At 40.7% G+C, this 12,870-nt stretch overlaps 1 protein-coding gene across 1 annotated transcript in view; it reads left to right on the top strand.

The window, feature by feature from the left end:
- The window catches only part of LOC135542457 (muscleblind-like protein 2a), a 63,343-nt gene extending 54,103 nt beyond the window's left edge, over positions 1 to 9,240 (top strand). Inside the window, 3 exon segments of the mRNA XM_064969417.1 lie at positions 1,148 to 1,183; positions 2,093 to 2,187; positions 9,131 to 9,240. Coding sequence (XP_064825489.1) covers positions 1,148 to 1,183; positions 2,093 to 2,187; positions 9,131 to 9,145 — 146 coding nt within the window. The 3' untranslated portion in view covers positions 9,146 to 9,240.
- The last annotated feature ends 3,630 nt before the right edge of the window (positions 9,241 to 12,870 follow it).

Genomic DNA, 12,870 nt, shown 5'->3' with positions numbered 1-12,870 from the left:
GGCTCTAACCAATAGTGCAAAAAAAGGTATAAGTGAATAGGTGAGTAAAGAAATAAAAACAACAGTAAATAGACAGTGAATAACAGTAGCGAGGCTATATACAGTAGCAAGGCTATATACAGTAGCAAGGCTATATACAGTAGCAAGGCTATATACAGACACCAGTTAGTCAGGCTGATTGAGGTAGTATGTACATGTAGATACGGTTAAAGTGTTTTTATCCTCCATGGCTTTTACACCCTTCCTCTCCTTTCCTAGTGTAGGAAGCTTGTTCAGAATGCTGTGTACACACCACACATGAGTTCAATTAATATCGGTTTCTCAATGAAAACTCTAGCTGTGCTTTATTGAACCAAAAGTGCAAACTCTGCCCATCTGGCATCCCAGATCCAACGCATAAAGTCATTTGAAAGAAGACTTACTATTTGAACTCAGGTCTGATTCGTTCTCACTGCATGGTCCAAGCATCCAGCCCTTAACCTTCCCTAGCCTGATCCCAGAAACGTGTGTGCTGTCTTGCCAACTCCTATTGCCATTGTCACGCCATGTGTCTGCTGTGACAGAGACCATAGGAGTTGGCAAGATGGCACACACATCTGCTATCTGAGGCTAATTAACCTCTGACACTGAAAAAGTTTCATTTGTAGTATGTGTGACCTTACCTTCCCACCCCCTCCAGAACATATTTTTTCATGATTTATTTGCAGACCAGACATTTTATTTAATTTAACTAGGTAAGTCATTTAAGAACAAATTCATAATTAAAATGACAGCCAAACCCGTACGACGCTGGGCCAATTGTGTGCCGCCCAATCACGGCCGGATGTGATACAGCCTGGATGTGTAGCATAAAAGTATGGCATAAGACTACAAATGGAGTCGAACTGCACAGTCCAGTTATACCAATTGCAGGCTTGTGAAATTTGTTTAAAGGCATGTTGTTTATATAGCAACTACCAAAATCTCCAGCCTGATCCCAGATCTGTTTGTGCTCTCTTGCCGGCTCCTATGGTCAATGGCATGCCATACGGTACAAACCGATTTGGGACCAGGCTACCACCAAAATCTCTGTCTTTCTTCTCTAACATGTTTTTCTCCTTCCCTTATTAACCCTCTGTTCACTCTTTTCCACTGCATGATCACACAGGGTCAGTCTTGTGCATGACTCCTGCTAGCAGCCTTGGTAGGTTCCTTCCTTTCCCCTTTTCATTCTCTCACATATTCATTCAAAGGTTTAGGGTGAATTTTCCCCTAGACTTTGATCTTGGGTCCCCACTAATGTTTAAGGTTAGGATTGGGGGAGGAGAAGCTGATCCTAGATCTGTACCTAGGGGAAACTTCACCATGGAGCCTCTTTAAATTGGGGGGAGTGCGGGAACAGGCCGGGAGATGTAAGCGCTTACAGGTGACACAAAGTTTGTGGATGTTGTGACACACTGAGTGGCACGGTTGTAGAACATTGGGCTAGAATGCATGATTGATTGTTTTTACTGAAAAGCGCCACAAAGTGCTGCAAAGTCCTACATGGCAATTTGAGCTCCCCGGTAAGAGATGATTGTTACTTAGCTACTTACTGTCTTATACCCTAATTATGAAATGTGAAGTGTTATTCTTAACATTATTAGTATATATGAAGAAAAATGCATTCCAAATGAATTGTTTGTTGAAAAGTAGATATTGTATTGTTTACTGTGCTGTGTTGATCCCAGAGAAAAATAGAAAGAGGGTGACATTGGTAGTAAAGCTCTCGATCTTGATGGGGCTCTAATTGTTTTCTAGTTAATCTCAATCTTATAATATCACGCATCATATCTCACTCAGTCCTCTGGGAACAACTAATTGTCGGGACAAATTTCCTTGATTGTAATTCAGGTTCTCTTCTCTTTTTTTTTCTCCTGTGCTTTCTCTCGCTTTTGCATTGTGATGTGCACGCCTTCCGCTGGGCTAACCTAACGATGGCTCGCCCCTCTCTAATATGCGTCATGCCCAAAAACAACAACAACCAAACAATCAACACACGTTGCCATGGTTACCACACTGCCTCCACTGCCAACCTGTTCATTGCTTCCATGGTCCCCCCTTCCTGAAAAAGTACCCATGATGTACAGTGCTGCGCCTGCTACTATCTCTGCAACAACAACTCCTGCCACAAGTGTCCCCTACGCAGCAGCAGCGCCAGCCAATCAGGTTTGCTCAGTTTAAAGCTTTCTTTCATACAGTCCCAGAGCTCTAAATAAGTGCTTGATGACCATAGTCCATAGAGCTGATCTACTATCATTTCAATCCAAGTAGTCAATTTATTATTTTACTTCTATGACTGCAGAAGAGTTGACTACTTCAAAATGGCGAAAGCCCTCGCTGCCTATGTTAAAACAGGTTTTGGGCCAAGTGTGCCCTCTATCCAACTCTATGGCTGAGCCCAACCTCAACATCCTTCAATTAAATTCAAACTTTATTGTCCCAACAGGGAAACTCATTCATGCTCTAGTCTAGTCTGCTACTGTGGTATATTACAATGTCTGCCACAGGTGTCAGAATGTGTTGGCTTTTATTTCAGAGGACTGTTGTACGTTTTGTACAAGTATATGTTTAATAATTTATTGGCCGTGTCACTCAATGACCCAGTGAAGCACTTATTCAGAGCTCTCACATTTGCAAATAATAGTTGTCTTGTGTTGCATTAGATCCTAGTTTTTGTTTTGCATGCATGTTGTTTTTCATCCACTTTGATGTCAAGTTTCCCTCTTCACCTGCGTTAGAAACATCACCTGTATGTTTCGTGACACACGCACGCACATACTTTTTCTTCCACCGAAAAAAAGCCTAGCCACTCCATCTCCATCCACCATGTTGGCTCCACCATGTTGACTCCCTCTTCGCCGATGGGTCAGGACGAAAGCCTTGAGGAAACTGTCGATCCAGGGTGGCCATCTCTGCTATATATTAGTGTTGCAGGAGACAGGACGATGTCTCCGGCCTAAAATGGCTCCAGATAAGCACAGTTACTAGCTAGACGCATGGCTGTGTCAGCAGGGGCCGGGAAGTTGCAGTTGGGTGCGTAAGTCGGGTGACACACACACACACACACACACACACACACACACACACACACACACACACACACACACAACCCCATTTAAACCTGACAATTACAGTGCACTGCCAGGTGGAGTGCCCGCAGCAAACAATCTCCCATTAACCTCACTTAGCAAGGCCTTGAGCGGTGGCCACGTTACAGGCTTGATGAGATTTGATTGACATCTCAGTGGTCAGTGAGCTTTCCCAGAAATGTATTGGACGGATGACGCCGATCCGTGATCATCAAGACTTCCGGTTGCCGGTGAATCTTCATCATTTCACACTGTTCCCTCAAATTGGTTTATATTGAGAGACTCTCAGTGTAGAAAGTGATGGTTTGTTTTCTGATGGTTTCACATCATTATACATTCAATCCCGGGCTTTATTTGGTCAAAAAAAAGTACTCTTACATATCATATAGTGCCTTCAGAAAGTTTTTATACCCCTTGACTTATTCCTGAATTCAAAATGGATGAAAATGTTTTATTTGTTTTTTGCTTTTTGAAAATGTAATACCGATATCTCCTTTACATAAGTATTCACACCCCTGCTTCAGTACTTTGTAGAGGCACCTTTGGCGGCGATTACAGCTTTGAGTCATCTTGGGTATGTACCCATCTTGCACATCTGGATTTGGGGGTTTTCTCCCATTCTTCCGTGCAGATTTTTTTTCAGCGTCTCTTAAGTTAGTTGGGGAGTGACATTGAACAGCAATCTTCAAGTCTGGGCTTTGGCGGGCCACTCAAGGAAGTCATTAAAAAAATCATGTTAAACACTTATTGCACACAGAGTGCAACTTATTATGTGACTTGTTAGGCACATGTTTTACTCCTGAACTTATTTAGGCATGCCATAACAAAGGGGTTGAATACTTACTGACTCAAGACATTTCAGAGTTTCATTTTTTATTTAAAAAAATACAGAAAAACACAATTCCACATTGACATTATAGCGTACTGTGTGTAGGCCAGTGACCAAAAATCGCAATTTAATACATTTTAAATTTAGGTTGTGATCACAAAATGTGGAAAAGTCCAGGTGTGTAAATACTTTCTGAAGGCACTGAAACTTTAACATGTCAGACGCCTTTAATCAAGACTCTAGAATTTCAATTGATATTCCAAATAATATTCTCTCTATACTGATTCTCCTCCCAGCATCTAGTCTGTATGACCAACCACGCTAATATTATTACTGGCACATGACTTATTATTGCTGCCTATGATGTTTTATTATTGTAGGTCTACTATTACGAATAGGTCTCTCCACCCTTTTCCTCAAAACTCAATAAGCAGCCTCACTTGCTATTTATCATTCATGACTAGCAATTTCCTTGATATTGTTCTGTTTTTGGACCATGACCAGGGAGAAATATGACTTTGCCCTTAAGGATTTTTAATGATTACCTTAGAAGCACACACCCATCGCCATTTTGTAGCCTCTCCATAGGGCATTCCAAATGGCCCCCTATTCCCTACAGTGCACATAAAGCCGTTTGGGCCCTGATCAGTGATGTAGTGCACTATACTGGGAAAAGTGTTCCATATGGGGGACTAACCTGAATCCCAAATCATCCCCTAGCCCCAATGCACTTGTGTAGATCTGAGCGGAGTGCATCTGTCTCTGTCACAGGAGCGGTCCAAACAAAAGACAATAATTCAATTGGAGAAGAAAAAAAAACTGGTAAATGGAATCAAATAAACCAAAACTTGTTTCTTACAAGTGTAGCATAGGTTATGCACTCTGCAAACAATGTGTCCATCCTGACAATGAAAACGGAAAGACTGGAATAATAATATTGAATGCGTTAACAGAAATTACCATAACCAAAGTAACAAACTTTGTAGATAAGAAATTATAGGAATTAACAGTAAATGTACTACTGGTGATATACAGTACCAGTCAAAAGTTTGGACACACCTACTCATGCAAGGGCTTTTCTTTATTTGTACTATTTTCTATATTGTCGAATAATATTGAAGTTGTCAAAACTATATAAATAACACATAGAAAGTGTTAAACATATCAAAGCTTTGGACACTCTTGCCATTTTCTCAACCAGCTTCACCTGGAAAGCTTTTCCAACAGTCTTGAAGGAGTTCCCACATATGCTGAGCACTTGTTGACTGCTTTTCCTCCACTCTGCGGGCCAACTCATCTCAATTGGGTTGAGGTCGGTGATTGTGGAGGCCAGGTCATCTGATGCAGCACTCCATCACACAGCCTGGATGTGTGTTGGGTCATTGTCCTGTTGAAAAGGAATGATAGCCCCTACTAAGTGCAAACCAGATGGGATGGCGTATCGCTGCAGAATGCTGTGGTATCCATGAAGTGTGCTTGAATTCAAAGTAAACCACAGACAGTGTCACCAGTAAAGCACCTGCACACCACACCTCCTCCTCCGTGCTTCACGGTGGGAAACATACATGAAAAATCATCCATTCTCCTACTCAGCGTTCATTCTCCTACACGGCAGTTGGAACCACAAATCTCACATTTGGACTCATCAGACCAAAGGACAGATTTCTTGGCCAAAGCAAGTCATTTCTTCTTATTGGTGTCCTTTAACAATTTCACCATGAAATCCTGAGTCACGGTCTCCTCTGAACAGTTGATGTTGAAATGTGTCTGTTTCTTGAATTCTGTAAAGCATTTATTTGGGCTGCAATTTCTGAGGCTGGTAACTTTTAATGAACTTGTCCTCTGTAGCGGAGGTAACTCTGAGTCTTCCTCTCATTTGGCGGTCCTCATGGGAGTCAGTCTCATCATAGCGCTTGAAGAAACTTTCAAAGATCTTGAAATTTTCTGCATTGATTGACCTTCAAGCGCTATGATGGACTGTTTCTCTTTGCTTATTTGAGCTGTTTTTTATTTGAGCTGTTTTTGCCAAAGTATGGACTTACCAAATAGGGATATCTTCTGTATACCACCCCTACCTTGTCACAAAACAACTGATTGGCTCAAACGCATTAAGGAGGAAAGACATTCCACAAATTGACTTAACAAGGTACACCTATTAATTGAAATGCATTACAGGTTAAATGCATTACAAACTCATGAACCTGGTTGAGAGAATGCCAAGAGCGTGCAAAGCTGTAATCAAAGCAAAGGGTGGCTACTTTCAAGAATCTCAAATATAAAATATATTTTGTTTTCTTACACTTTTTTTTTGGTTACTACATGATGTAGAATTTTCTACAATGTAGAAAATTGTAAAAATAAAGAAAAGCCCTTGAATTAGTAGGTGTGTCCAAACTTTTTGACTGGTACTGTATGTAATGGAGAATTGTTATACACTAATAATCAAATGCAAACAATTCACACAATCAAGTTATGAAATAATGAATGTGCACAAATTGGCGGGAGAGCGCACATTCTGGAGAGAGAAGTGCATTGTGCATCTGGGCGCATGGTCAAACCGACATCTGCATTGGCCTTGGCCATGCAGCATTTACGTGGATACAGCTTCAGCAGAAGTCAGGGCATTCATACTTATTGTGCTTCACGGAGCAGTGCAGAGCTGTTGTCAAGGAAGTGAGTTTTGTTTTCTGCAGGATGTACCGTCCCCACCTACCGTCAACCAATCATGTCAATGCGGAGCTATGCAGAGCCCTCCCGCATTGTTACAGCATTTGGGAGGCGCATTGCGATCCAGTTTGGCCTCTGGATGCATCTGGAGGCTCCGCAGTTGCGTCACACTCTCCATATGAAGCCTTCGACCACATTTTCTGATCAAGCATAAATTGTTTTAAAGTCTAGGCCTCCACAATGGAATAGTTCAGAGGGGGCACAAATGTGTGTGTGTATATATATATATAATTTGTTACTGCTCGACTAAAACAATCTGGGTCGACCAACAGCCTAACTACCAAACAATCGACATGTCGACTAATTGGCATCAGCCCCACAGACAGTAGTCTTGATCATAAGTACCTGCAGGTCAAACCTCTCACTGCCCTGACACAGACGTGGGGGCTCCCTCTTCTGGCTGAATTGGGAAATACACCAAGCTAGAGTTGTGGGTTTTGTCACATTGGTTAGAAAAAGTAATTAGCGTAGACATTGGTTCACATATTTGCAGGACGATTGTCTGCAATAAGGAGTTCTGTGACATCATAGGCACAAAAAAGAATCAAGTGTCACACACAACATCATCTGGTGTTGGCTTTTCTTTTATGGTGGGCCAGGCATCCACCCCTGACCTGTCATTTCCTTTTTTTCTGTCCATCATGACCAAAAGGGAAACGCCGTTATTTCAATGCCGTAGCTGGTACAGCGCATCATTGTGGTCCTCTATGCATCCGCCAGCTCATCTACTGTCTGTCTGCTTTCTAACTGAGGCCTTTCACAGCCATGATAAGCCAATAATTTGCTCTCTGTGGTCCTGTCCAAAAACGATCCCTAGACCCTACCACCTAAACAGTGGATCTATTTTGTATATTTTTAAGAATTGGATAGGTTGTAGCTCAACCTTTTTCTCTGTTACTTACACCCATCTAGTATTCTTGGATCTACGGAAGTGCCTAGGGGGGTAGAGGCAAGGGGCTTGGATAGGGCCTCTGTTTCGGTAACCAGCGGTAAGCGACAAGGAGCCAACGGGACCTCACACAACATCAATATAACATTCAGCTTTTTGTTTTGTTTTATACATTTTTTTGCTCATAAGTCAAATGACTCGCGTCATTAAAATGACTTATTATGAGCTTGCAGGATCGACATTGCATACACATACACTATATATACAAAAGTATGTGCACACCCCTTCAAATTTGTGGATTTGGCTACTTCCGCCACACCCGTTGCTGACAAGTGTATAACATCGAGCACATAGCAATGTAATCTCCATAGACAAACATTGGAATTAGAATGGCCTTACTGAAGAGCTCAGTGACTTTCATAGGATGCCACCTTTCCAACAAGTCAGATTGTCAAATTTCTGCCCTGCTAGAGTTGCCCCGATCAACTATAAGTGCTGTTATTGTGAAGTGGAACGTCTTGGAGCAACAACGGCTCAGCCGTGAGGTGGTTGGCTTTCACATGCTCACAGAACGGCATTGCTGAGTGCTCAAGCGTGTAGCTTGTAAAAATCGTCTCTCCTCGGTTGCAACCGTCACTACCAAGTTCCAAACTGCCTCTGGAAGCAATGTCAGCACAAGAACTGTTAGTCTGGAGCTTCATGAAATGGGTTTCCATGGCCGAGCAGCCGCACACATGCCTAAGATCACCATGCACAATGCGAAGTGTCAGCTGGAGTGGTGTAACGCTCGCCGCCATTGGACTGTGGAGAAGAGGAAACACGTTCTCTGGAGTAATAAATCACGCTTCACCATCTGGCAGTCTGACGGAGGAATCTGGGTTTGGTGGATGCCTGGAGAATACTACCTTCCGAATGCATAGTGGTAACTGTAAAGTTTGGTGGAGGAGGAATAATGGTCTGGGTCTGTTTTTCATGGTTCAGGCTAGGCCCCTTAGTTCCAGTGAAGGGAGCTCTTAACGCTACAACATACAATGACATTCTAGACGATTCTGTGCTTCCAACTTTGTGGTGACAGTTTGGGGAAGGCTCTGTCCTGTTTCAGCATGACAATGCCCCGTGCACAAAGTGAGGTCCATACAGAAATGGTTTGTCGATCGGTGTGGAAGAACTTGACTGGCCTGCACGCAGACCTGACGTCAAAGGGAGGGACCAACTCCATATTAATGCCCATGTTTTTGGAATGAGATGTTCGACTAGCAGGTGTCCACATACTTTGTCATCTAGTGTATGTTAGGGATTAGCTTTTTAGCCACCCTACAACGACAATCTGGCTCTTGTGCAATCTTTTCCTGGATTCCTTGCATCCTCTCTTCTTGCTTCCTTCTCAAAAGGCATTGGAGAAGGTCAGAGGGAACTTGGATCTTCTCCTCCAATATGGTTGAGAAGAAGGCGAGGGGATCAGATGTGAGGAATCACGGAAAGATTAAACGAGATGGAGCCAATCATTTGAAAAGGTATAGACAATGAACTGACGTTTTTGTTTTCCATTTTTCTTTTTCTTCACCTCTCCCGCAGATTATCCTGAAGTAACTGTCAGGAAAGAAATGGAGTGTCAAGAAGCTGCACTACAAAGCCCAAAACAGCCCTTCTGTACATACTACCTTCCCCTCCCACTACAGCAACCTGCATGCTAAGAGTGTAATACTACCAATTAACCATAAGACTTGAGTGCTGGTGTAAGAAGATACACACAACAAAAAGATGTATATGTATTGCTAGGAAACTATTGCCATGAAAATTATGACAAAAAAATTATATGTACTGAACTACAAACACTTAGTGGAGAGATGGTGACGAGTTCATTTTAACTATTGTTTTCTCTGTTAAAGTAATATGGGTCCTTTATATTTTGTTTTCAAAACGGAACTTCGATCTGCACAAATGTTCACCCTTTGAAAACACCTTATTTGCACTATAAGAGAACTAGTGCTTATTGTCAAAAGTGCTTCATTGTTTTAAACAGGAGAGTCACAGAGAAGCCCTTGGTTGCAACTGGCGCTCCAGACCAAGCTAGAAGGGATTGTTTAATTTTGTTTGTTTTAATTATTTTTTTTTTAAGACAAATGTTAGGGCAGACTTATGTTTACTCCATGACTGTCCTCTTAACAATGATTTGAACGTGCTCCCCCACCCCCCATCACCACCACCGCTTTAAAACGGTGTGGTATGCGCTCCATATGAACCACTTGCCAACATTTAATCTCTGGAAAACCAACGGCTTGCCAAACGAAAGTCATCGCGACTGACCGATTTGACAGACAGAAGCGATCGGAGTCAATCTGCAAGGGAACAGACGTGGAACAGCTTTGTGGCCAAAACGTGCAGTCGGGCCTCGTTTTTTGTGCACATCCTGGGGGGGGGGGAAATAACCTAGAATTTCAATTTCTTCTCATTTTGTTAAATTTTCAGTTTTAACTTTTGGATGGGTGCTGACATTGGCTTGTGGGTGTATTTGTGTGTATGTGGTTGGTTGGGTGGGAGCCTCAGAGGGGTCCGTGTTGGGGAGAGTTATACTGGCATCAGGGAGTGCTACTAGCCTATATGGCTCCGGTTTGTGTGCCAAGGGCTTAACGAAAGCTTGCGGGTGGCTGAGTGCATGTGGCTGGAGGGAGCCTCAGCCTGATGGGCCAAGCCATAGACATCTGCCAGCATACTGGAACAGGCAGAGTAAGTCCACCAGCGGCCCCAAAGTCAAGACCACAAGGACAAGGCCTTTGGGGGAGTTAGGGGTGGGGCTAGAAGGAGGGATAAGGGTGAGATCGGCGAGGGGTGAAACAAGTGCTACGACTCAAAAAAAAAAAAAAAAAAAAGAGAAAAAAAAGGTGCATTCGAAGATGCTCGTCATCGTCATGAGATGACTTGAAGTTTTTGACTGGAGGGCTATCTGTGACTGTCAGTCGTCACCCTGCTATCGCCGAGAATCCTGTTTCTATTTGAGAAAAACTGTAGAAGTGCCTAAAAATCCTTTTAACTTTAAAACAACAAGCATCTGGAGAAACATACTTTGTCAAAGAAAAAAATAGGAATATACAAAAGGATGGTTCAAGCAAAGTTCCCAAAAGTATGTTGACCTATTTAGAGAAAAGACTATTCACTTTTCATGCAGATGCCATGGTTAAAGCAGTACCCTAGTGTTATTGTAAACATATATTTAACACGACAAAAAGTAACTTTCTGAAAAGAAAGTATATAAACTAACCAAGATAGCTTGGTAGAATGTTTGATAAATATTTCATGATGTAATATTTTGTTCTTACCATAGGTTTTTAGTAGTTTACATTGGAAAAAGTGATTGAGAATACAGGAAATTGTGATGTGTGTGTGTGTAATGTATGTAACGTGTCTCATACTTTGAGAGTTTATATTCATGGTTGTAGCAGCAATGTATTCACGTTTGTTTTATGATGTTAAGCATCAAGGTATGTGTGTCACCAGAACAATCCGTTATTTTATGCCATGATATAGTTAGTGTACTAGCATTGTTTTAAACCAACCTTCACGTTATTACCTAATGTTTTATGAGATGTATGTATTTAGACTCTAAATCACATTTCTTCATCCTACACAACCAATTATTTACCTTGTATGTGTGTTCAACAAAAAAGATCAGAATCATGACATTTTCATGGCGCTTGATCAACACAGACAATCCACAACGAGACACCTTTGGTTAAAAAATAATATGGCACTGGTCTTAGAATTATTTTTTTCTTTCTTTTTGTTCACTGAGATTTTCTTCTAAAAAGTTACAGTTTTAATGTAATTTTTGGTGTGGAAGGTGATCGAAGATATTTTTTGGTAATTTATCGTATTTTATTGTTTTGTCAAATGAGTCAGAATGATGTAACCTATTCTATTTTGAAATGAATGTAATTTATTGAGCTGTGCGTCCCAACAGGGTCTGGTCTCTTTAGTCAGCCAATGAGATGCAGATCAGGAGCAAGGGGGTGGAGTCTTAAAAAGCCACCAATAGAATGCTACTGGATCTCCCTTGCCTTGTCATCAACACAGTTCATTGCATTACAGTAATGAGCAAAGCTTTAGAATTGCTTATATTGTTCAACAAAAAAAATAGAAAAGAAAAAAAGAATGTTAATTGTATAGGTGACATTTTACCCAAAAAATAATTTTAAAAATATGTACTTTTCACTCTAGTATTTCATAACAATATTAAGTTGTTGCTGTGGCAACATAAAGTTGCAATTACTAAAGTTCTGTATTTTTGTAAATTATCTAATCGTTAAGTTTACTTTTTTTCTAGAACACTGCACACATCACTAGATTGTAAAGCAGATTTCAACATTTCTTATTTGTCGTGATTATGACAATTTTCCTTAGCAGCCTCTATAAAGGTGTAACTTTAACACTTAAGATGTAATAGACAAAGTTACCAATGATATTTAGGATGAAATTATAACAAATGATCTATTAATTGAATAGTTAAGATGTACAACTTTTCCCCTGAGAAAGGACCACTGGTTTCATGCACACCAATGGGAAAATATTTATGAATGTAGTTTAAATTGTTTATCATCAGTTAAGGATTGCACTTCTTCTGGTAAAATAAAACATTTCATTATTACCGATGGAAAATTTCATTAGGTATGGCAAAGTTACTATACACCAGTAATACAGTAATTCTGTATAATAGTCGCTACCAGTTCGTATCACAGAAATAACCTTTGAACATCTTGCATGAAAAAAAACGTTTTTATTAATAAACGATAACGTACTGAATGTTTCTAGTTATACCGAAAAACACAAAAAAATAGTCTGCACATGAGACAAAAATTCAAGTTGTCCTCAAATGGGGTCATGGTTGTGCCCAAGAGAATGGAATTGTGCTGAGAAATGTAATTTATTTAAATGAAATGTGTTGACATTGACTGACTGATGATAAGAGTTAAATATATAAGCACTTGGGTCAGCTGAGCAGACACAGCTTATCCAAACACTTTGCCTTGTCGTTAGTCCATCGTGCTTAAGGTTTTATGTTCCAGCGCTGTTAAAAATAAACTTTTAAAGGCTGTAAACTGGTCTCTGCTGAACAGACTTTTTTGTTATATATATATAAATAAATAATGCTAAAATGTAAACTTAAAACTATTTTTATTTATATACATAAATTAAATTGTTTGAAGTTTTTACTTTTTGCATTTTTTAAAGGTGAGGCCAAAAGGATTGACTGCTATACAGAAAGCTGTCTTGTGTTCTAAGCCCCGTTCGAATACTTTAACACACCCTTCCTTACTTAC

This window comes from Oncorhynchus masou, chromosome 6 (genome assembly GCF_036934945.1).
Source record: "Oncorhynchus masou masou isolate Uvic2021 chromosome 6, UVic_Omas_1.1, whole genome shotgun sequence".
Lineage (NCBI taxonomy): Eukaryota > Metazoa > Chordata > Actinopteri > Salmoniformes > Salmonidae > Oncorhynchus > Oncorhynchus masou.
Note: the sequence above shows the minus strand (reverse complement) of the source record. Positions and strands in the feature narration are given on the sequence as shown.